This window comes from Schistocerca gregaria, chromosome 3 (assembly GCF_023897955.1).
Source record: "Schistocerca gregaria isolate iqSchGreg1 chromosome 3, iqSchGreg1.2, whole genome shotgun sequence".
Lineage (NCBI taxonomy): Eukaryota > Metazoa > Arthropoda > Insecta > Orthoptera > Acrididae > Schistocerca > Schistocerca gregaria.
In genome coordinates, this window is record NC_064922.1 from 820636297 (window position 1) to 820661309 (window position 25013).

General features: G+C 43.4%; 1 protein-coding gene across 2 annotated transcripts in view; it reads right to left on the reverse strand.

Annotated features, from left to right (window-relative positions):
• Nucleotides 1–25013, reverse strand: part of LOC126354533 (beta-1-syntrophin) — an 879981-nt gene that overhangs the window by 288019 nt on the left and 566949 nt on the right. Inside the window, exon 2 of one of the 2 annotated variants that reach the window (XM_050004264.1) lies at nt 17250–17438. In XM_050004264.1, coding sequence (XP_049860221.1) covers nt 17250–17438 — 189 coding nt within the window. Of the gene's footprint in view, nt 1–17249; nt 17463–25013 lie in introns of both variants that reach the window. The other variant, XM_050004263.1, reaches the window with a different exon arrangement.

Below are 25013 nucleotides of genomic sequence, written 5' to 3' on the forward strand. Positions count from 1 at the left end.
CCCAAGTGCGTTCTCAGCGCGGCCGTGGAATCTGCTGTCCAGGCACTGTCCCGTCTTTCTCGGCAAGTGTAGCCGATTAGCGAACGTGGACCTATTCGGTAAAAAAAAAAAAAAAAAAAAGAGAGAGAGAGAGAGAGAGAGAGAGAGAGAGAGAGAGAGAGAGAGAGAGAGGCCCCAAGCATAGTGTGGAGTCATTAGCTAGGTGCTGTCGGATGTAAGAGATGGTCTTGGTAACGCTTACTTTATACAAATAAATTTCATTTGTTTGAGTGCGGTGTTTTCGTGAGACTGCACTGTGTTGCTGTTTTACTGGGTGGAGACTATCGATAAGAGACATTAGCGGCCAGCTCAGGGCGGTGTATGAGCTGTAAGAGATGAGCGTATTCCAGTCCGGAGCTCGGATCACGAAATGTTTATGAAAGTAGTTACGCAGCTACAGTGCTCGTAATTATTGACTTCAAAATGGTGAGAAATTTAACTATCTCGTGGGTCAAAGAGAGGCTGGCAACTCTTATTTGTACTGATTTTACATGTGTATCAGAGCAGATAATTAATTCGAGTCCGCCAATAACCGCTGCCGATTAAACCCGCAGATCGTTACGTCACGTAATTTGTTTCGCGCGCCACATCGCCGACAGTGCTTTGATTCTGGTCGCGGGAGCGAACTGTGATTGTTTCGCGCGACCCCGCGTAAGACCCGAGGACGGAAGAACGGTACGCTCCAAATTAACTTAGAACAAACATAGTTCAATTCTATGCAAGGCAGGACCATCAATTAAAATACGCTATGGAGGAATGGCAGTACTTACAACTGGATGTCCAAAACTTCTACGTGTGCATATTGATCACAATTTGCACTGGGTATCTCGTACTGTACATATTTCCAAACTCTCGTCTTCCGCAACAATTTTCTGAGTGTGACTGCAGCTTTTGGTAATGAAAGCACCAGAAAGTTGACACATTCTTCCTACTTCAGTTCATTAGTAACATAAATTTTCTGGTACGTTTTCATAATTCTACTTAAAAACTCATTGCAGAGAAATGTGCTGTAACGTAGTATCTTATGAAGGCAACTGTTCGACAAAGTAAGCATGCAAACAACAGAACAGCAATGCAGTATATCGGCACGCATGCAACATCATGCTTACCAATATGTTCCAAAATGCCGCGCATAAAAACAGTATTTTTCTGGGTCTCATACCTCGGGTCCTACAGGTGATAGAAAGGTAGGTTCAAATGGCTCAGAGCACAATGAGGCTTAACATCTGAGGTCATCAGTCCCCTAGAATTTAGAACTACTTAAACCTAACTAATCTAAGGACATCATACACATCCATGCCCGAGGCAGGATTCGAACCTGCGTCCGTAGCGGTCGCGCGGTTCCAGACTGAAGCGCCTAGAACCGCTCGGCCACACCGGCCGGTAAAGCACGAATATTAAACAGTTCCCCCGGGTTAGGCAAATGGAACAAACCGGTTTTCTTTTTTTTATGTGCTCTACAGTACCTTAGGGGGTTTATGGAGGCAACATTAGTTTGTGGGCTGTTCGTTATAATTTTTTTTTTTTTCGTACTAGAACCGAGCCGCGGATTCCAGAACGGTCACGCTTCACAAACGGCTAAAATTTTATACAGTATATTCCTAAGATTCTGATCTCTAATAAACTTGAAAATTTTCCTTTTTATGCAGAGAGACGGAGACAGTAGCAGTGGGAAAGAGTTGAAAAAGTAATAAATACTGAAGGATAGTAGACAGGACAGAAAGAGCGACGAAGACAGTGGCCGTGTGAGAGAAAGAGAGGGACACGGCGGCAATGGAACATAGTTAAAGATAAGAAAGACAGTGCAAGCAGAAAGACTGACGAAGACAGTGAGAGTGGGAGAAATATAGAGAAGGGGAAAGTGAAAGTGGATGAGAGCTAGTGATAATATAATGAGAGACAGATTCTATAATGACAACAAGAGAGAGGGAGGGGGGGAGGGGAGAGAGAGAGAGAGAGAGAGAGAGAGAGAGAGAGAGAGAGAGAGGAGAGCAGCAAGCAACAGTGAGAAAGAATGATTGAGATAGCTGCAGTGAAGGCAGACGGCAGCAGGAAGATAGAACGAATGAGAGTATGCAGTGAGACAGGAAACAGAAACAGTTTGAGAGACAGAAGGACATAATGACTATGAGTTGTGCTGAATGAATGAGTGAGAATGAGTAACTGGTAGTGGATAGGTCTTACAGCGATGGAGTCGATGGGAGAGAGCGATTTACAGTTACTAGAACTTGTGCGAATCAGAGGTAAGTTGCATGTTGAAAAGTGCCCAAGTATGTTCGCATGCCAAAAATTTTGCGAAAATTTTAAAGGTGCTGAGGACGGTAGAATGAGGCAGTTGGTGCCCCACTTTTCAATCAGATTTTTTTCAATGTCAGAATCATATTCGCATTTTTTGTGCTCCGACAGGAGCATGTTTCCGTTGTTTTGGATTCCAGTATCCATAACTTCAGCTTACTGCAGTACAGAAAGATGCGAATTATGCAGCCGTAAAATAATAGGACAACATCCCTTGTCAACTGAAGACGTTGCCAGACACACTTTTTAAAACAAATAAACTTATCTATTGACGACTCTCATTCTACAGATGAATTTACTAATTTGGGGTCGGTTGTGTTTCATTTATTTTATATTAGAAACTATGAAATAACTGCGCGGCTTACAAAGAATTTAACGCAGCTAATAAACTGAATATCTCGAAGCTACTTCTGTATCATATCTAACAACGGAACTGTTCGTAAGGCACACACCTGCTAGGCCATAATGACGTACAAGTGCCGCATATGTTACACGTCATCTGCACATATGGAGAAGAAATACAGTACTCGCTGTGTGAAACTGTGATTATAGGGACCATTGCAGTCTGTTCTATATGTATACGTGAAACAACCTGATAACCACACCACGGTTGGGTGCTCTATGCCACTACTGCAAAAGGAAGGTTACCCATTTCCACAACCAACGTGCTCTCTACTGTTAATCCGCTTTATTTGCGGAATCACCTGTACAGCGAGTTCAACAGAGCAACTCATCAGCACTGAGTAAGATCACATAGCGTATAACACCGGCAGTCAACGATAGTGAACAGCATCACAGGAGCAAATTCATCCGCCAGCGAGCACTTAGTAACTTAGCTGTTTAACGCGGCACAATTAATCAACTAATGGCGAAACTCTGTCCCGCCGTCATGTCAACGGTACGGACGCCGGTCTTAAGTTTGCTGCCTCGCGTAAATACTAGCCGCACACTGACGTGGCGCGAAATTAAATCCAAACATAAAGCCAAGACTGAAACACCTTGCCAACAATGCCGGCTTGGTTTCAAAGTTGCTAAATTAACTGCCAGTCAATGTAATAAAAATGTAAAACACGTCGAGACGGTGAATAATATTATACTGGTATTTTTAACTTAAATGAAGTGATGCGAACAGTTAAATGAAAACAATCGATTCAGTCAGCTGCTGGAAAACAATCGAGTCATTCTGTTGTAGTTTTACGTATCGGTTGAGTTATTCATCGTTCTTTTGTGAGAAACTATTCTGTGTGAGCAACCGGATGAAAACAGTCGACGCTCTCTGGGAACATTCATTCGTTTTGATTCGTTTTGCGACTGTTAATCATAATTGTTGACGAAACTCTGTTATCATGTGACGCCACTGTTACTGCCGTTCCGATATTCACTTTTTACTATGTGCTAGACGTGGGTGCAGAACTTTTTATGCAACTATTTCTTTTTAGATAGTTGTTCTTATTCAACTATTTCGAGGAATCAGTTCAAATGAACTACAAAGTTCATTTTAAATGTTGAAGTACCAACAAATAAGAGCACTTACAAAAGCCCTTAAACTAATGAATTAGAAAGCAAAATTTTACAATTTTACTGCTTACAAAAGCTGAGTGAGGTTTAGAAACACACCGATGTGCATATTTCAACGTTTTTTTTTTCGTTTTACTTGGAATCTTTTAGTCAGAATGGCCTGAGCGCTTCCAGATCCAACCCAGGCCATTACCTCGGAACATGGCAACTGGGAAGCACTAAATTTAAGTATTGTCGCTGTCACCAAGAGCGTTTATCTGCTTCTTAGTAATTTTTCCTTATCTGATAAGGTCTGTAAAAAGGAAAATCTCGTTCTTATTTAATAGTTTGTAAACATTAGTTCTTAAGATGGGAAATAAATATTTAAATACAGATGCTGGAGACGGAACTGGAGCAAGTCAACGGTTTCGATCTTCAGATCCGATGCAGTCCACCCAGTTCACAGTTAGGACTTCAAAACTACGGACGCCTAAGTATTGGGAGCGGGATGTGCTCAGTACTAAGGGAGGCGAAATTTCGTTCTTGCGCATTCCAACTTCCAGTAGGCAGGGGACGCGAGAAAGGGGGGGGGGGGGGGAGGGGGAGAGGGCGGTAGGGAGACTGCTCCACGGAGTTCCATTCCCGGAAAAGTTCATTTGAGTTTGTTGGTTCATGAACTACACATTTCTACAAAGTGCCGATAAGTTGCTTTTGAGGTCAGCTTTTCGTCCATGTTAATGAATAGTCGTTCTCTTAATAACGTACTTGGTGTCTGGATCAGAATGCCGAAACGCTCACTGGCTTGGCAAAGGAAGAAATCATGACTGCATAACAAGTTATCCTCAGAATAAATTCAACGCGATATGCAGTATCTGCAAGAAAGGTTCATATAATGAAACTATATTAATCAAAGAAATTGTAAGGAAATTAACGAATCATTACAAAAAATTGTCAAAAAATATTTCCGAGACGTGTTAATATATGCTTAGAAAAGGAAGTGACTAACGGACCAAAGAATTTTAAAAAAATGTATCTTTATGCTTTCTGTTCACGTTATATGAGCGTTCACCGAAACAGAATTATCCATGATATGTGCAAGCAATCGGCAAGAGAGCGAAAGAGCTTCAATAAATTTACGTAAAACTAGTTGTTCATTTACTGAACACGTTGACTGCCGCATGTTTAGTGATGGATGTCTCACCGCCATTCCAGAAACACGGCATTAGGCGTGGGTCTCTGCAGTGGCCGCCGGCGGCCACACAGTTGTCCACGAGTTAAAACGTAAATTTATAGCGTAACGCCAATTACTGAGCTTTTAAAACGAACCAAAAATCCAAATTTAATGCAATAAGTAGGAAAAATTGGTATTTAAAAGAATAAATGTCGAAAGCAACTGAGATTTAGGAATACCTGTCCTTGAATGCGATACGTTATTTCTCTTAGAAAAGTCTGCAACCCTAGCCATGGTTCATCTGTAACCGAAAAGCCTGAAAAAATATGGCAGGCATAATAGGCAGGCAACCAGTTGCAATGAATTATGGTTTTCAAATAACGTTAACCGTGGTTTCGACGGAATTAACTCGTCTAGTGATTCCTTCAGTAAAAGGTGTCTCTCAGTCACATGTATCGGCAACGGTAAGTAAGTCCATATGTAAAAATCAAGGGATTGTCACTTCAGTAAAACCAGTCACTTAAAATAACAGACCATGTTAATAGCTACATGCCGACTCATCATGCAGGTAATAACATGGTCTGTTATTTTAAGTGATTGGTTTTACTGAAGTGACAATCCCTTGGTTCTAGAGGTCCTTAATTTTTGTGTATGGACATACGGACCGTTGCCGATGCATGTCACGTAGGGACAGCTGTTACTGTATGAATTGCTAATGTGAAGTTGGTTGGTCCTTCTGAAGAAAAATGGGTTAAAATCCGTTGAAACCATAGTTAAGGTTATTTGAAAACCAACATTTATTGCAACTAGTTGGCTGTCTAATATACCTGCTGTACTGTAACCGTTGCTGTAGTGCAGCAGTTCAAAACACTGAAAAAAAAACAGGGATTGAAACAACTCACACCCGGAGACTGAAAACATTGACACCACAGTTTTGGTGATACAGTTGTCGTAAACATCAAATTTCGAAGGAGAGCGACTCCAGTCGCAGTCGGGTATCGAAATAATTTAATGGTGAAAGCTGAAAATTTGTGCTGCACTGGGACTCAAACCTGTATCTCCCGGTTGCCTTAACCGCCTCGCCCATCCGGACACGCTTCCCACCTGACCCAAATCTTCAACTTGTTACAAGCTAGTAGTGTCCATTGTCCATTCACCTACTTTCTCGCAGCGAGTACTGTATTTACACGAAATGGAGATTGGGGATAGAAAGGGAAAGGATGGGTGGGAATTTGTACTTCCAGCCGCACTGGGCATAGTGGTAGCGCAATGGCGAAAGTTGAAAAATTGTGCCGGACCGGATTTACCGCTTCTGGTGAGCGGTTTCCTTAAATTTACGCACCTGCGGTGCCATCACCACTCAAATATACATAGTCAAGCACGAACCCTGTTAGGCACCCGCACGGAAATATCAAGACAGTCATGCCTAGACATACACTACAGATGTGGTGACTGTTCAGTCGGACATCACCTAGAAAAAATAAAGTTACGTTATTAATATTTTGTTGGATGATTTATCTGGTAATAAATATGCAACCAGTCGCTTTTTTAGTTTTTTGATACTATTTCTTCAACCACAAACGTGTTTTCGAACCACTGCAGGCTCATCATCAGATGGAGTTGTTACACGAACGTTATTCTGTGGACTAAGTGTAGCTAGAGGCAGTGCTGATGTTGCTGGCAGAAATTTAGCAATCGGAGATGAAACGTTTACGAAACCGAAAGTTTCTTATGTTTCAGAGATTTACGGTTCACTGCCTTGTGGTATCCATACCAAAACTGTTCCTATAATGCATCGGGTGGCCATAATTAAACTGTCCCTATTTAACACATTATAACACGGAAACTAATTACCGTACGAGGACCAGACTTGGTAGCATTAATGTAAGCGCATGGGGAAGAGAAATAATGCAGAATTAGTTCAAATGAAACACTTTTAATGTGCTGCTGCGGTATATCACGCCATTACATACAGTTACTACTACAAAAGTGGCTCAATATGGAGCCCATCAGTGTCCAGAAGAATCTGAAAGCGCAGAATTGCATTCTGCATAGCAGAACGAAACATGTCCGTAGATATGTTGGCTACCTCTCTTGATATGCTGCGCTTCAGAGCACAAATGTGTGAATGTTTCCCTCCCCCTTCAGTTAACCCCTCAACCAGAAATCACAGGGAGTCAGATCAGGTGATCGAGCCAACAAAGCATTTGGAAACGATCGGCTGATAATTCGATCGTTTCCAAATGTGTTTCGGAGAAGCAGGTGACTGTCACGAGCGATGTGAGGTGGGTCCCCATCTTGAACGAAAACTGTTGAGCTCAATGCGTCTCTCTCCTGTAGGGCGGGCATGACATGCTGACGAAGCATATCGCAGCAACGCTGGCCAGTCACACTGCACGTCTTTGGTCCCAGAGTGCCAATCTGTTCAAAAAAGGAATGGGCCAATGATGAACGTAGCCGTAAAGGCACACCATACGGTGACACGTTCACCACACAGATGAACTTCACGCACACTGACTGATGGTGAAGATCCCCCACACGTCAGCGAAAAATAAGCTTCGTCTGTCCATAGGATGATCCAGGGCCTGCCCTCGTCAACTTCAACCCTTGCCAGAAAGTGGAGAGCGAAGTCAACAAGTCATTGCGCGTCCTGTGGTGCAAGCTGCTGTTCGACATGGATCTTGTAAGCTTAGCAGTTGAGAACGGTTCGAAATACCTTCCATACAGTGGACCGGGGGGATGTTCAACTGTCGTGATACAGCAAGCGTACTTCCAGACGATCGGGAATTTCGCGCAGCGTCGTCTGCCATTGCAACAGCGATTTCATGAACTAGCTGTGGTGCAATCGGTCGCCGGCCTCTTCCCGGAGCGTCAACCAGTCCAGTTCTCCAGTTGATTTGAACTTCTTTATCACGCTCCGCGCAACAGGTGGAGAAAGAGGACCCTTCTGTAATCCTTTCAGCCGGCGATATTCTCGAAGTACAGCTGCAACATTACTGTTGTTTTGATAATAGAACTTGACCAATAACGCTCTGCTGCTTTTGTCCAAGCTCATATTGACATGTCAACAAGTGTACTGCGACTGGTCAGGTGTGTGATACTATCAATCACAATGACTGATCAAGGCACCTGGTGGCCTTAATTGTAATTGCACGGTGGCGCTGTGACGCATGGAAATCATGCACCCCACATTCTGCTATGTACTTTGGTACTTGTATGGTAATTAGTTCCCGTGTTATAACTTGTTAAATAGGGAAATTTTAATAATAACCACCCGGTACATTAGTAAGCTATGTACTCAGATATGCACAGTATTTGGCTGTAGTTGGTTTTACACTGATTCGCAAAAAGTAAACACTGGATGCTTGTGCCATGAATGCGCGTATCGCTATCTAATCTTTACAGGAAAAACTATTAGATAGACGTCAGCTGCTCTCGGCTGTGCCCGTTCTCATGCAGGTGGCTTCAGGAGCGCGGCTCTCTTGTTCCCCCCTATGAGATACTGTGTGTACCCCTGTGGCTGTCGCAGACACTAAAGCCCATATTATACGATGCGCGCAAACCATACAGCTACACACGAGCGCCCCGAGCGTGCATATCTGTGACTACAGGCTGGTCCTCCACGTAGACCTATTACACCACATCGCGTGATACACCTGGCGCACGTGCGCAGTAGATGTTAATTACGCACGAAATGCAAGTAGAACTCTCTGATCTCCTGTAAAGTCGCTCGTTCTACAGCGCGAAACAAAAGGGCGAACGTGTGGCATATCGGAACATCATTCGTTCAAATTATTTATGTGACCACAAGGTTCCTATTTAATAAGATTTTTTTTTCATTATTAAATAAGTAATTGTTATTCTCTTACGTAGATTACTTCTGTTCCGAATTACAGATTCAACAGTTTTATATTACGATACTTGGTTATGCAGGTTTATGTATACCCAAATTTACGGCCGGCCGTGGTGGCAGAGCGGTTCTAGGCGCTTCAGTTTGGAACCGCGCGACCGCTACGGTCGCAAGTTCGAATCCTGCCTCGGGTACTGGTGTGTGTGATGTTCAAATGGCTCTGAGCACTTTGGGACTTGACATCTGAGGTCATCAGTCCCCTAGAACTCAGAACTACTTAAACCTAACTAACCTACGGTCATCACTCACATCCATGCCCGAGGCAGGATTCTAACCTGCGACCGTAGCGGTCGCGCGGTTCCAGACTGTAGTGCCTAGAACCGCTCGGCCACTGCGGCCGGCTGTGTGTGATGTCCTTAGGTTAGTTAGGTTTAAGTAGTTCTAAGTTCTAGGAGACAGATGACCTCAGAGGTTAAGTCCCATAGTGCTCAGAGCCATTTGAACCTAAATTTACGTTTATACAACATTTTGCACATAGAGGACCCACTTGTTTTTGGAGCTATTGCCCTGGCAGTGGCAGTGAATCTTCAGATTAGGGCAGAACGACAACGAAAACGTTAAGCCAGACGTTGTCGGGTTCGACCCTGGCTGAAAAGAAGAGACGAAAGCAGGGGATTATATTCACTGCTTAGGAAAGAACTGAGGCCCTAAAGGTCCGCAAGAATTTCGTAATGTCGTGAGGATGGTCATGGCCTATTTCGAGAAGCTGCTGTGTATGATGGAATACGGAATTAGCAAGTGTGAGACAGTCATGAGGAAGGCTGTTTCACGTTCTCAAGAGTAAGAATTAAATCATTTGTTTATACGTATTGCGACCGTACCAGCCTAGATCGCGAATGAAATACTGGTAAATGCCCTATTATGATGCATGCTGGTTGTAACATTACGTTTCCTGGCGACTGGGCAATCTTTTACGAGTCTGGCTTTTAGCCACAGAATAGCACAGCCCACCACTTCAGAAGCTGCCCTGGATGTATGCACCGCAATTTCCTATACTTTAATGGACATTACTTAATTATATACATCGGTTTCCGGATAAACAGCTAGGAACGGAAAAGGTGCAGGTGACGGTAAATTAAAATACTGTTATGTTATGGTTTGTTTAATTGTGCACATTTCCTCACAGAAGATGTTCAAACAGCCCACCGTCAACTTCAATACATGTTCCTGCTCTCGTAGACAGGTGTTGTTGTAGCCGATCGGAGCTCAGTTTTGCATTCCTTTAGCTGGGCACAAGCATGTAAAATACGAGCAATAAGTCCCTCTCTTGTGTGAACTCTGCGCTTGTAGACATCGCTCTTCAGCCACCCCCACAAACAGTAATCCACTGGGGTAAGATGGAGTGACCTCGGTGCCCAAGAAATGATTCCACGGCTACCGATCCAGCTACCGGGATACTTTGTGTTGAGATACTGTGTCACTGGCCGTACGGATTGTGCAGGAGATCAGTCATGCTGAAAGCACAAACGAGCTCGTGTTGCCAAAGGGATATCCTCCACGTATTCTGTTAACACATTTTGAAGAAAGTCAAGATATCGTGTGCCAGTTAGACGGTTATCTAAAACAACTGGACCGATATGAGTTGATTATCAATAATACCGCACCACACGTTGACTGAGAAACGTCGTTGAAAATTCGTTTCCACAGTAGCGTGCACATTTTCATTTGCCCATACATGAGAGTTGCGCGTGTTGCTGATACCGTTGCGGGTAAATGTTGACTCTTCAGTGAACAGAATACATGGAATTAATCGCTCATTGGCAATGATCCACTGACAGAATTCTTGCCGGGCGGCAGCATCTCCTTCATGCAGATTTTGTAAACTCTGCCGATGGAAGGGATACGGACCGTACTCGCGTACTGTGCGTTTGTGGAATACCAAGTTGGGCAGCAGTTCTTCTAGAGCTAGTAGTACGGCTGCGTTCCACAACTTGAAAAATGTTCTCAACTTCGATAAGTTTGTAGTACGTGACGTTCAAAGACAACATTTACGCTGCGAAGCGTACCACGCTCACGCAATCCGTGAAACACACTGCTCAATACCCTGCTATCTGGCACTCTGCGATTCGCAAATCGTTGCTGGTATTCTCGCACAGCAGCTCTGGAATTCCCAATGGACAAGCCATAGACAAACACCGTGCCAGAATACTCTGTACTCTGCATGTGTGAAGATCCGTGTCATTTTCACTACACAAAACTGTTTTCGTTATTCAAATAACAACACTGTAGTAGCGTGCACTTCGACCTGCAGTGTCGGACAGAAACTTGAGGTAAACAACTGCACCATGGACAAGTGAACTGCGTACTGACAAGGTTAGTAAGGACGATACTACACGTTTCTCGTTTCGAGTTGTTTTTGGTTTACCAGGAAACGGTTAAGAAAAGGGCATATGTTTATTAGGAGTTTTTTTGTTCACAATCACCACTAGTATAACCCCTCAAAGCATGTACCTTTCCTCCTGACTCACCCTATATATACGAGGTGCGACAAAAAATTAATGAGACTGATGTGAAAAAAACTGTTGCTTACCGTTTCAGTCAAGTTTAGTGTTGTGTCCTTCAAAGTAGTTGCCCTCTGATCGCACACACTTTTTCCAACGCTTCTGCCATTGATGGTAACATATCTGGAACTCATCATCAGTAATATCCTCCAAGACCCTCGTCACAGCTTTTTGGACATCTTCTGTTGTTTGAAAATGGCGTCCCTTGACCGTCGTTTTGACTCTTGGAAATAGAAGAAAGTTGCACGGAGCGATATCTGGTGAATAAGGAGGTTGTGGTAGTACTGAAATTTGTTTTGAGGTTAAAAACTGCTGTACTAATAGAGCAGTATAGGATGGCGCATTATCGTGATGCAGAATCCAATTATCAGCAATGTTGGCACGGGCGCGAAGAAATCTTTTACGAAGTCTTTCTAAAATTTCTTTGCAGTAATATTGGTTAACTGTTTGTTCAGGAGCCACTCACTCTTTATGAACTATTCCTTTGGAATCAAAGAAGCACACAAGCACGAATTTCACTTTTGACTTTGACATGCGAGCTTGTTTTTGGTCTGGGTGATCATTTTGAGCACCACTGCGAACTTTGATGTTTTGTCTCTGGATCGTACCGAAAAAAAATCAACTTTCATCACCAGTGATAACACGGTTTAACAATTCTGGATTGATTTCCGTTTGCTCCAACAGATCGGCTGACACATTTTTCCGTGTTTCTCGCTGTGATGTGAGATGTTTGGGGAGTATTTTTGCCACAAATCTTTCTCATACCAAAATCTTCAGTTATTATTAGACGAACCGTTTCTCGATTGATGTCCAGTTCTTCTGCAATCATTTTCGCGGATAATCTTCGAACAGATCGTACGAGTTCACGCACCCTGGCCAAATTGACATCCGTCCGTGAGGTTGATGGTCGTCCACTGCGGTCTTCAACATTCGGTCTCCCTTCACTAAACATTTTATCCCAAGGAAAAACTTGAGCTGTTGACATAACATCCTCTCCAAAAGCCTTCTGAAGCTTACCGTAGGCTGTCGTTGCGTTTTCATCCAATTTAACGCAAAAAGAAATGGCATACGGTTGAGCAATATTATGCGAGAGACACAAACATGTGTTAACTTATTACAGCACAACTCACGACTGAGCAGTTGCATCAATGTGCCGCTTGGAATAGTAGCAGCTTATAGAGCAAGGTCAAAGATATTGAGCCTACACAAGCTGCAGGGTTGCCACGTCTTGTAAAGAAAATCAGTTCCATTACTTTATTGTCGAACCATATATATATATATATATATATATATATATATATATATATATATATACTGAGTTTTGCAGTCCTCGTCCATCGGACTGGGCCAAACTGCATGGACTTTCTCGCCTATCACTGCCAGTTTCTCTTTTCTGGCATGCTGAAGTAAAGCAAGACGCGCAATCAAATAAAACACGAACTTTCGTAAGCTAAGGCATTACGATACAAATCTAAAATCACCGTGGAATGTTATAAGCATATTACTCATGTTGTTGTTGTTGTTGTGGTCTTCAGCCCTGAAACTGGTTTGATGCAGCTCTCCATGCTACTCTATCCTGTGCAAGCTTCTTCATCTCCCAGTACCTACTGCAACCTACATCCTTCTGAATCTGCTTAGTGTAGTCATCTCTTGGTCTCCCTCTACGATTTTTACCCTCCACGCTGCCCTCCAATACTAAATTGGTGATCCCTTGATGCCTCAGAACATGTCCTACCAACCGATCCCTTCTTCTGGTCAAGTTGTGCCACAAACTTCTCTTCTCCCCAATCCTATTCAATACTTCCTCATTAGTTATGTAATCTACCCATCTAATCTTCAGCATTCTTCTGTAGCACCACATTTCGAAAGCTTCTATTCTCTTCTTGTCCAAACTATTTATCGTCCATGATTCACTTCCATACATGGCTACACTCCATACAAATACTTTCAGAAATGACTTCCTGACACTTAAATCTATACTCGATGTTAACAAACTTCTCTTCTTCAGAAACGCTTTCCTTGCCATTGCCAGTCTACATTTTATATCCTCTCTACTTCGACCATCATCAGTTATTTTGCTCCCCAAACAGCAAAACTCCTTTACTACTTTAAGTGTCTCACTTCCTAATCTAATTCCCTCAGCATCACCCGACTTAATTCGACTACATTCCATTATCCTCGTTTTGCTTTTGTTGATGGTCATCTTATATCCTCCTTTCAAGACACTATCCATTCCGTTCAACTGCTCTTTCAAGTCCTTTGTTGTCTCTGACAGAATTACGATGTCATCGGCGAACCTCAAAGTTTTTATTTCTTCTCCATGGATTTTAATTCCAACTCCGGAAATTTCTCTTGTTTCCTTTACTGCTTGCTCAATATACATATTGAATAACATCGGGGAGAGGCTACAACCCTGTCTCACTCCCTTCCCAACCACTGCTTCCCTTTCATGTCCCTCGAGTCTTATAACTGCCATCTGGTTTCTGTACAAATTGTAAATAGCCTTTCGCTCCCTGTATTTTACCCCTGCCACCTTCAGAATTTGAAAGAGAGTATTCAAGTCAACATTGTCAAAAGCTTTCTCTAAGTCTACAAATGCTAGAAACTTAGGTTTGCCCTTCCTTAACCTAGCTTCTAAGATAACTCGTAGGGTCAGTATTGCCTCACGTGTTCCAGCATTTCTACGGAATCCAAACTGATCTTCCCCGAGGTCGGCTTCTACCAGTTTTTCCATTCGTCTGTAAAGAACTCGCGTTAGTATTTTGCAGCTGTGACTTATTAAACTGATCGTTCGGTAATTTTCACATCTGTCAACACCTGCTTTCTTTGGGATTGAAATTATTATATTCTTCTTGAAGTCTGAGGGTATTTCGCCTGTCTCATACATCTTGCTCACCAGATGGTAGAGTTTTGTCAGGACTGGCTCTCCCAAGGCTGTCAGTAGTTCTAATGGAATGTTGTCTACTCCTGGCGCCTTGTTTCGACTTAGGTCTTTCAGTGCTCCGTCAAACTCTTCACGCAATATCGTATCTCCCATTTCATCTTCATCCTCTTCCATTTCCATAATATTGTCCTGAAGTACATCACCCTTGTATAGACCCTCTATATACTCCTTCCACCTTTCTGCTTTCCCTTCTTTGCTTAGAACTGGGTTTCCATCTGAGCTCTTGATGTTCATACAAGTGGTTCTCTTATCTCCAAACGCCTCTTTAATTTTCCTGTAGGCAGTATCTATCTTACCCCTAGTGAGATAAGCCTCTACATCCTTACATTTGTCGTCTAGCCATCCCTGCTTAGCCATTTTGCATTTCCTGTCGATCTCATTCTTGAGACGTTTGTATTCCTTTTTGCCTGCTTCATTTACTGCATTTTTATATTTTCTCCTTTCATCAATTAAATTCAATATTTCTTCTGTTACCCAAGGATTTCTACTAGCCCTCGTCTTTTTAACTCATAAAGACTGGCAAAAAAAGTTTTTTTCTTCGTTTATGAAAAGATACTTACTGAAAAAATTCAGAAAATCCCCAACATGAAAATCTGAAATTAACCACTTATGATGATACAGCGGATCATACATATACCTTTCCTCGCTCTATACCTCTTTGCTTAACGCCTTTACTTTAACGCCTCTTTGCTTAATGTCATTTCTAGGATACGAAGCAATCAATAGAAAAAAATCATTTCACAAACAGCTTATAAAGGCAGTCTTCTGAAAAAAAAAAGGTTTTTTCTCCATTTCTGAAAACCTACTTGCTGAAAAAATGCGGAAAATACCCAACACGAAACTCTGAAATTAGCTACTAGCCACCTAACAACAAGCAAATACCAAGCAGAAAGCAATGCGGTACCCCGTTCTGCGCCTGCACGAGTTATCGCTGCCTAGTGCACAAATGCGGATTGACGGGAGTTTAGAACTGCTCTTTATTCTGGCGCGCTGATAATGTGTCTGCTGATTATCGTACTTTCACTCGTTCTACCGCTAGATGGCTGTGGCACTGGACCAGTACCACTTGCGGCGGATCGTCGAGTAAAACCTAGGCCTGGCCAGACAGAATCCTGCCTGCCGCTGAGACGGACGGCCCAGCGGGAGGTCGGGGCAGTCAGCGGCCAGGGAGGCCACACAGGCAACGGCCGGCCGCAGTAGCAACTCTTGATGCGTCAGCTGTTACACTGTGTAAAGGGCCGAACCCCATTATTAAGCTTGCATGCGTAGCGCGATTGTCTTGGCGTTATACGATTTGGAAGCTTTACGCGGGACACGTTAGCTTTGTGCGAGTTCTCTTTAAGTGCAGAAATGAGTAGCTCGCACTAGCCATACGAAATGGCACCAAGAAGAGATGTTGCGTGCACGATATTAATAGCAAGAGAGAAAGCTTCGGAGAATACCATCGTCTGTGTATTGATCTAGAGTCTGACGAAGATAGATTCTTCAAATGTTTTCGTATGTCGCGAGAATGTTTCGGGGAACTGCATCGCCTGATAAAAAGGTAGCACCGAGAAGTGCACAACGAACTGGAGGAAGCCAATTGATACAAGGCACAGACCAGCCATTTGTTTGAGGCCTTTTTGTGCTTCAAACAGAAGTCTTATAGTTACGAGTGGAGTGATAAATTTTTTTTGCTGTGTTTACCAATACAGCAAACGATAGTAACATCTAGCTCCGTATGTTCCGCTAGAGAGAACTATCTACTTAATAGATTGTTATGTTTCATTGTATTCATAACATTGTCATTGAATTTAAACAAACATATGTTTGGTTGTTAACTTATATATTCTTTCTACCGGCGTAATTTATTTTAATCTTTTCCAGATACTAACGGCGACAGTCATCAGACCATAGCTTTTTATTTTCGGTTAGGACGTTCAAGAGTCTCAGAAAACGTGGAAGAAGTGTGCCAGGCAATATGGACTGTTCTACAGCCCAAGTATTTACCTACTCCTGCAACAGAGATAGGGAAGAAATCTGAAGAAGGATTTCTAGAACTTTGGGGGGGGGGGGGGGGGGGTTCCGAACTGCCTTTGAAGCATAGTCGGAAAGCATATCAGGTTAAACTGCCCGAAGGATAGTGGATCCCAGTTCTTCTGTTACAATTCTTTTCGCTAGTACTCCTGGCGATCGTTGATCCATACTACGAGTTTACAGTAGTTGAAAAATGGTTCAAATGGCTCTGAGCACTATGGGATTCAACTTCTGAGGTCATCAGTCCCCTAGAACTTAGAACTACTTGAACCTAACTAACTTACGGATATCACACACATCCATGCCCGAGGCAGGATTCGAACCTGCGACCGTAGCGGTCGCGCGGTTCCAGACTGTAGCGCCTAGAACCGCTCGGCCACCCCGGCCGGCTTACAGTAGTGGATATTGAAAGTTATGCACGTCACAGTGACAACATTATTTCTGAGAATTCAGAAACAGTATTCTACATCCAAATCAGGATCGCATGTATCATACAAAAAGTTGTATTCTCTCGCCTCGTCTATAAGTCTCTCTGTGTCCACGATGCATGCACTACGAGCTGCGAGACAAAAACCGCCTCACGCGGCTGCTTCCAGTGTGACGGCAGAGCAGCGGAGTGCGTCATCAGAGGCAAGCAGCCGCTCCGGCTTGCGGCGAATCTGTAATCTGTGAGAACCCGGCGGCGGCCGGTGAGGCAGGCCGCATGCCGGTGCGTCAGAGTCGCACTCTGTGTGGCCGCCGCCATTCAGTAACGAGCGATTCAACAGTGCGGCGTGGCGGCTGCGGTTCAAGGCCACAGGCCGGACGGCCAGGCCGCATTCTGTCTGGCCAGGCCTTATTAACGCGATGCGCCGCCGTGGCTAGTTTGGTACTCACCGGGGTCGGGGTGGCGGAGGTTCCTGGCCAGGTAGCAGAGCTGCAGCGGCAGGTAGCGCGTGTCGGCGCGCTGCGGCGAGCGCGGCGAAGGCGGCGCGGCGGACAGGAAGCCGCGCTGCAGCTCCCAGCCCACCTCGGAGATTATGCTCGCCTTGCGGAAGTACGGAGTCACCTCGCGCAGGTACTTCACTGCAACATAGAGCGAGGTCACCACTGCAGGGGGCGGCGAGTAGGCGGGCGGCGGCGGCGTCCACGTGAACATGCAACACACACGGAAAGAGAGAAGCGCACGGGCGCGTTAGCAGCGGACCACACACACAGCACCGTCAGCCACTCCGGGGTACCGCTGCTGCTTGCTTGTCTGGCCTTGCTTCCGGTAGGGGAGGGGTGGAGATGATGGCAGGTCACCAAGCCTCTTACAAATACATCCGATACTGACAATGAATGTGAATAAGTTTTTCAGAGACCGACAACAGTCGCAACATTTGTTTACTTCCGTACATTATTCAATAAAGCAATAGGTTTAGAGGTATGAACCTCATCTTCCAGCTTCAATGACATTACAGAAACCATTAACTGATCTGAACAGTTTTGATAAGTCCTCAGACAGTCTTTGTTCATTGCAAGTGGCTGTCTTCTTGTGGTGTTTTCACTTCTCTTTACTCCTATGGCTTCTTGCATCTTGTGAACCACTGTTAATAATCTTGCCAAGGATATCTCACCTCTAGTGTGCAACAGAAACATGACGGAGATCAAAATATAGCTTGTTTCGATTTAATTATGTCGATCCTAGTGTTATCAGTCAGTTGCAATGACTTCTGCGCATATTGTTGTTGCATCTATGGTGTTGATCGACTAACTGTATTACAGTAATTAAAAATGTCAGTACAAGAAAATTATTTTAAGGAATTACAAAGATACTGCTATTGAAAACTAGATTCATTTTTGTTCTTGCTTACAGGCCACTCGAGGACCACCGTGTAAACGTCACCATTGGGAAAATCTCTACCCCCGCACCCAAGACATGCTTTTAGCTTAGCCTCTTGCCTCCCTTCCTGATCAGCATCTTCCACGTACGTGCGGCCTTGGCAAAAAGTTTGCACCGTTTCACTATGACTGGAAGCGTCACTGCGTTTAATCCATTTACCGCCAGAATATCACAATGAATCTCTGTGCAATTTAGAAATTTTTGCCCATAAACTTCAAACTCCCGTGCGTACTTCAACTCTGGTGTGCGTTTCCACTTGTCGTGCCATTTCAATTGTACACTGTGATCCATTTGTTATCCGTGCCGTACAAGAACTGTGTCTCAAGGAAACTCGAAACTTCTACATTCTTCTGACAATAAAACACTTGTTGCGCAGTGGTCTTACCGTGCGGCGACATGTGTAACTTACTTTCAGTAGTCCTTACGTACGTGATCATGCAATGCGATCAAGGCAAATGTGAACAAAATAAGTAACACTGGCAACAGATGTTTATTACGTACCTCGCCGCGCTGAAATGCATCACGTGTACATCCAAATCGGCATTTAGATAAGAGAAACATGGGCCAAGGGAAGGTAGCGGATTCCTAGAGAAAAGGGGCTTCAGCAGTGGTTAATTATTGGCTCCATCTTAGCTCGGTGAGTGATTATACATGCTTTAGACGTACCATACATTATAATCCTGTACTCGTACTCACTGCCGCACGCAAAGAAGGAGCGAAGATTAGGATTTAGCGATATCTAAGACTCGATTACAGCATTGGAGACGATGCTCAAGCTCCGGATGGATGGCGATGGAAATCAACCGGTTTCTTCTCAAAGCACCTACGCGCAATTCGCCCTAAGCGATGTGAGGTAACCCCATTAATCCTAAATCTGGATGGCTGGATGAATATTTGAACAGCAGTCCCCCAAAATACGAGTCCAGTGTTCCAAACGCTGCACTGCCTCGCTCAGTATCCGCCGTACGGGGCTCCTGACAGAATTACATACTGTTTCTGCTGTTTGTTGCGAGCATTGATTGCCGTTCTGGAATTGGACAGTTTCGGGTGGAGCTCGACACAGCAATACTTAAAGCAAAGTTGACTAGTTGGCACAATTTCAACAGGTCTACTGGCGGAGTGTATGTGGAGTTGCGCACTCGCCGAATGAAAGCGTAGGACAGTGAAAGTACTTCTGATCAATTTAGAGAAGTATTAGTGTGACGCCGGCCGCGGTCGCCGAGCGGTTCTAGCCGCTTGAGTCCGGAACCGCGCGACTGCTACGATCGCAGGTTCGAATCCTGCCTCGGGAATGGATGTTTGTGATGTCCGTAGGTTAGTTAGGTTTAAGTAGTTCTAAGTTCTAGGGAACTGATGACCTCAGATGTTAAGTCCCACAGTGCTCAGAGCCATTTGAACTATTAGTGTGACGATCAGGCACGGAGTGGATATTATTTGGAGAAAATCAGTTCAGTTGAAAGGTGAGTTACGATATCTAGGAGGTGCACGAGACTGAGAAGTTCTGTATTACTGCTATACGGATTAACAGCGCCCAGTACAGTTTAATGGTAACTGGAGCAGTGAGACCAGAAACTTTCTTAGTTGCTGATTCAAGATGAGGCCAAATTAATGGCTTGTCCATGTACAAAAACTGCACAGCAATGAAACATAATGAGCACTGTCCGTCTTGCAACAATGACCAAAATTGCATTTGAACTATTGTGCAAATAAATCAGTTACATTGTATTCCTTGCACTCGAGTCCACAGCCCTCAGCTGTCAGTATGAAGACGCCCTGGTTCCGCAAAGGCTGCCTTATTTTAATATGTTATTTTTCACTGCTGGAAAAAATCGATACTTTGTCAGAGCAAGTGACCTATTATTTGATGATAAGCGTGTGTATGCTGACTGCAGATGCTACATATAGTCATAAATGATAAGTCATGACCAAATGCATCATCGACATTGCACCTGTAACATCACTGATCGCAAGGTCGTGATCAGATGCAGAACGACCCGAACACAATTTCTACGAGATGCAACAAAACGCGATAAATGTAAGAGAATACTCATATAAAAGAGAAAGAACCCGATTGTATTTGATCACAAGATTATCTGTCTTCTGCAGGTACGCACATCGTTTAAATTTCTGTGTGTAATACTAGGACGTGATATGAAATGAGACGAACCCGTGAAAGTAGTAAGAGGGAAAGCGAATGAAAGGCTTAGATTTTTAGAAAAGAGTTCTGGCAAAAATGGAACGCATGTCTCAAAGAAATTGCGTACAGGACGCTACTGCTACCAATTCTAGAGTATTATTTCTGTTTTTAGAATCCTTAGCAAGTTGGTCTCCCAACAGACATCAAAAAAATTTAAAGGGCTCTAACAGGCCGGTACAGTCCACGTGGAAGTGCTCAGTGAACTTGGATGGCAATCTTTACAAGAAACGCAACAGTGGTCTTGCGACATCCTGTTGGTAAAATGCAGAAATCGATGTTTTAAAAAGACCGTGACATAATTCTGTTTCCACCACAGTATATTTCACGGCGGTAGTATGAGATAGCACAGATTAGGACGTTTAGGGGGGCAAGTAGAGAGTTTACTCCTTTTCGTTCAATGCGTGAGTGAAGTAGGACGCAAATAATTAATTTGGTACAAAGTACGTGACTAGATTTAGTTGTAGAATGACGCTTGTTTACTCTGTGCAGTTGTAATCTTTAGTTCATCAAGTTTTGTGCACATTACTTGTTTATTTTGTCTAGCAGTGTGTTGTCAGTGTCAACCGAAAGCTATTAAGCGATTAACTGGCGCCAGATTCGGTAATGAACAGAACAGTACAGAAGACCGTAAGATTAACTGCAGCAGCAACTCTATTTTCGCTATATGATATTCTAAAAACTCTGTTTGAAAGCATGGTCATTAGCGTTTTTCATACTCGTGAAAATCAAGCGAGTAATATTATAATTAGAGCACCATGTTCAGTATTGTTCATTTCCAGTTTTTTTATGACTGGCTTCCTCTTTAGTAACACTGATAAAAAGAAGAACTGCATTGGAGTGACAATCAGTTTCCTTCGTACGAAGCGAATATTATGAAGGGAAAACCAGGTACTAACCCGCAGCAAGTTAAAAACACAAAGTGAAATGACGGAGTTGATGGTCATGTTTCCGAAAGGTAATATGTTCAAATCCTCCTCTGGCTGTTGTGATTTAGGTTTACTGTCGTTTTATTACTCCGAGTGTGCGCGTGTGTGTGGTTTCAGTTTCAGCAAACCCACAAGCGTTCAATAAAGAGCACTAGTTTCGATTCTGCACCAGACCGCAGCTACGAGCATTTGGCATGCATGCCGAGGAAGCAACGGACATAGCGAATAACAGTTCGGTATAGGAATGCGTCTGCAAACAAAGGAGGTCAAAACAAACTCACTCTCCGTGGGGAATGGCAATGCGGAAGCTCCTTGCACTATAATGGCCACATTATAATGCAGGTACTTTCCCCTACAGACCTCTTCATTCATCTGAAATGGCGCTACGACTGCACTGCCGCTTTCTAACAGGAAAGCTATACACTCGCAGTATCTACTCTGTTTTTCTTTCCCTTTCTGTCGAAGATTATGGTTATTGAGTAAGCAGACCAAGAACTGAGAGGCTCGGGGGTACAATGGTAAGAACCACAGTCTTCTATTTTGAGTCACAGGGCAACTGGCGATTCCTTTTGAGCAACAGAGTGTTATACATCATGAAAATGTTCTAACTTCAATCAACAGAACTTAGGAAAATGCTTCGTAATAAACGCTGATGCCTGCTTTTCGCGGGAATATAATGGCAAGCGACAGGTGAAAGTGCTGTTGTTAATAGGGAAACGTAACGGTTTCCGAGATAATACCCACATTTCATGAGTTACAAGGAAACGAAGATGTTCTTAGTGAACCTGATATCTCCCACCAGCATCCTGAGTACATTCCCAATGGCTCAGAGATAGATTAATTTGCAAATCTGCTTTATTTAGTACTTTTCTGGAACATCTGAATTTATGGCCACATCACACGTGAAAACAGAAAATTTGATCACAGAATACGGCACAATAAACCGTGTCAATCACTTTAAATATTTGGGTGAAATCACCGAACCCACAGGAACAGAAAGATTAGCCCAAAAAGCACGTGATTTCAAAATGCGATAAGCATACGGGAAAATGCGAACATCTACAACAAAAGTGCATGAATATCAAAACAAAAATTCGACACTATGCGACTGTCATCAAACCCGAAATACTGTATGCAAGCGAGACCCTAAACGTCAATTACAAAGGGGATCTTGACAGCATGAAAAAAGCTGAAAGGAAAATCATTCGCAAAATCCTGGGTCCAAAGGTCACAGACGAAGGATATCGGCTATATTCAAACACATCAACAGAAAAATACTCCAGCATTGAAACAAACTTCCGCAACGACGACGACTGATGTTCTATGGACACATCATGGGACTGGATGATAACAGATTAGCAAAGAAAATTATAATATACACATAGAAACTAAAAACGACCACAGCCTGGATCAAACAACTCCAAACTGATCTCAAAAATGCCAACATCACAATCTCATACATCGCAGATCGATAAATCTTCTGTCAGAAGATCCTCTGCTGGGAAGTTGCACCGGAAGAAAAACTGAAAAGATCTACGGGAAAATGGACGAAAGAACGTCGAGCTAAACACAGCGAGAAGAAAAACAATTCTGGAAGGACAAGAAAAGTAACAACCACAGATCGTAGTTAACTTTGTGTGAACCTCTATGGGTCTAAACAATTTTAAATAAATAATAACGACTGTAATAATCTTCGTTGCTATTCAAGTAATCTGCGAAGGATTTCGAACTGACCTTAACATCGAGCAGTCTGTCTTAGTCTCTGATACGTGCCATGAAGGGGCAAAACAACGTACGAAGAGGTCTTCTCTGAAAATATTGAGATACAACTCACAACGGAAGTTAAAATGGAAGAGACGTAATATATGCAAAGAATATGTATGTCGTTGTGAAAAACTCTAAATACAAACGCTGTAGGACCTAATTGCCACTGCCTCTTGGTTTGAGAAAACGGGTGAAAGCAATGTGAGGTAAACATTAAAAACATTCTGGGATATCTGAGACTTTGATGTTCCGAATACATCTAGCTGTCAACTAAAGGAATGTATCCACATGGAAGGAGACTTCTGTATAACCGTCATCTATATTCATCAGCGAGACATTATGTCATGACATCTGACGGACAGTAAATTTCAGGGAACTCGGTTCTTACTCTTCGATTAAAAGACAACGTACCCATGTCACAGAAAAGAAAGAAAGTTGCTTACATACAGTCCCTCTCCGATTCAGATTACATCCCTCGGGTTCATCACGGATTTTTCTTGTCAAAAAAATTGCTCTAAGCACTATGGGACTTAACATCTGGGGTCATCAGTCCCTTAGAATTAGAACTACTTAAACCTAACTAACCTAAGGACATCACACACATCCATGGCCGAGGCAGGATTCGAACCTGCGACCGTAGGAGTAGCGTGGTTGCGGACTGAAGCGCCTAGAACCGATCGAGCACAGCGGCCGGCGATTTTCCTTGTGACTAAAATCAATGGACACATCTGCGATGAAGGTGACGAGTCAGTACGTACTCTCAAGCAAGGAGCTATACAGTTAAGTCTAATAGTGACTATGTAAATGCTGTCATACGATTATCTATCATTATGTTTTGTTGTCACCGTATATGATCTGCGTAACACAGTGGTATCTCCGATACAGTGATGTGTTTCTTTTTGTGTATTTCATGTACTGTAGTCTATTTGTCGTTCTTTTTATGTGTGTATGGAAGAATACAGATGTTACAAGCCATCCAGAATAAAATGGATGTTAGAACACAATTATTCAGAATTTGGATCGATTGCAAACTTTAACCTTCCGTGTTTCCGATCTCCCATTTTGCCGCTTACCACTTCGTTCAACCGAGCAGCAGCTCGATTAATGAAGTTCTTTACATCATGTTTCATGCGTGGCATAACAGGATGTACTCGTATTTGTACTGGACGCAACCATCCAGCTAACGAGGTATAATTATGAACGGGTGACGTGAGCGCGTATCCTTGATGAGATAATACTCGGTGCCCTTAGGCAAGTTTCTAGAGCTTTCTGCGCACTGGTTGCGCTAATAACTGTTACCCTACAGCGCAGTCGCTCTTACGAGACTCGCCACAATTGCCGACGTGTACGTAATGGAAATGCTGAAATCTGTCTGGCTTATTTCCATTCTCTCTGAAGGTCCAACACCGGCGCTTCGAAGTACCAATTATAGCATTCTCGGCACCTTGTCATTGATGTTCAGCTACGAGGAACCTCTTATTTGAAAACAACAGATTGAGTTTGTGTAGTTATTGTTGCATTTAAGGTTTCCAGAGTACGCATAGACAGTCGAGCAAAATCTGCTTGTCAGTTTCATGCTGACTGTGCCCCACTTTCTGAATTCACCATTGTTCCCTGCTTTTCGCGATTTGCTACTAACTTCGTTGCACAAAGATTCGACGAGAGAGCTTTAATGAACCAGCTACAAAAATGGTTCAAATGGCTCTGAGCACTATGGGACTTAACATCTGAGGTCATCAGTCCTCTAGAACTAAAAAATACTTAATCCTAACCAACCTAAGGACATCACACACATCCATGCGCGAGGCAAGATTCGAATCCGCGACCGTAGCGGTCGCGCGGTTCCAGACCGAAGCGCCTAGAGCCGCTCGGCGACAGCGGCCGACGAA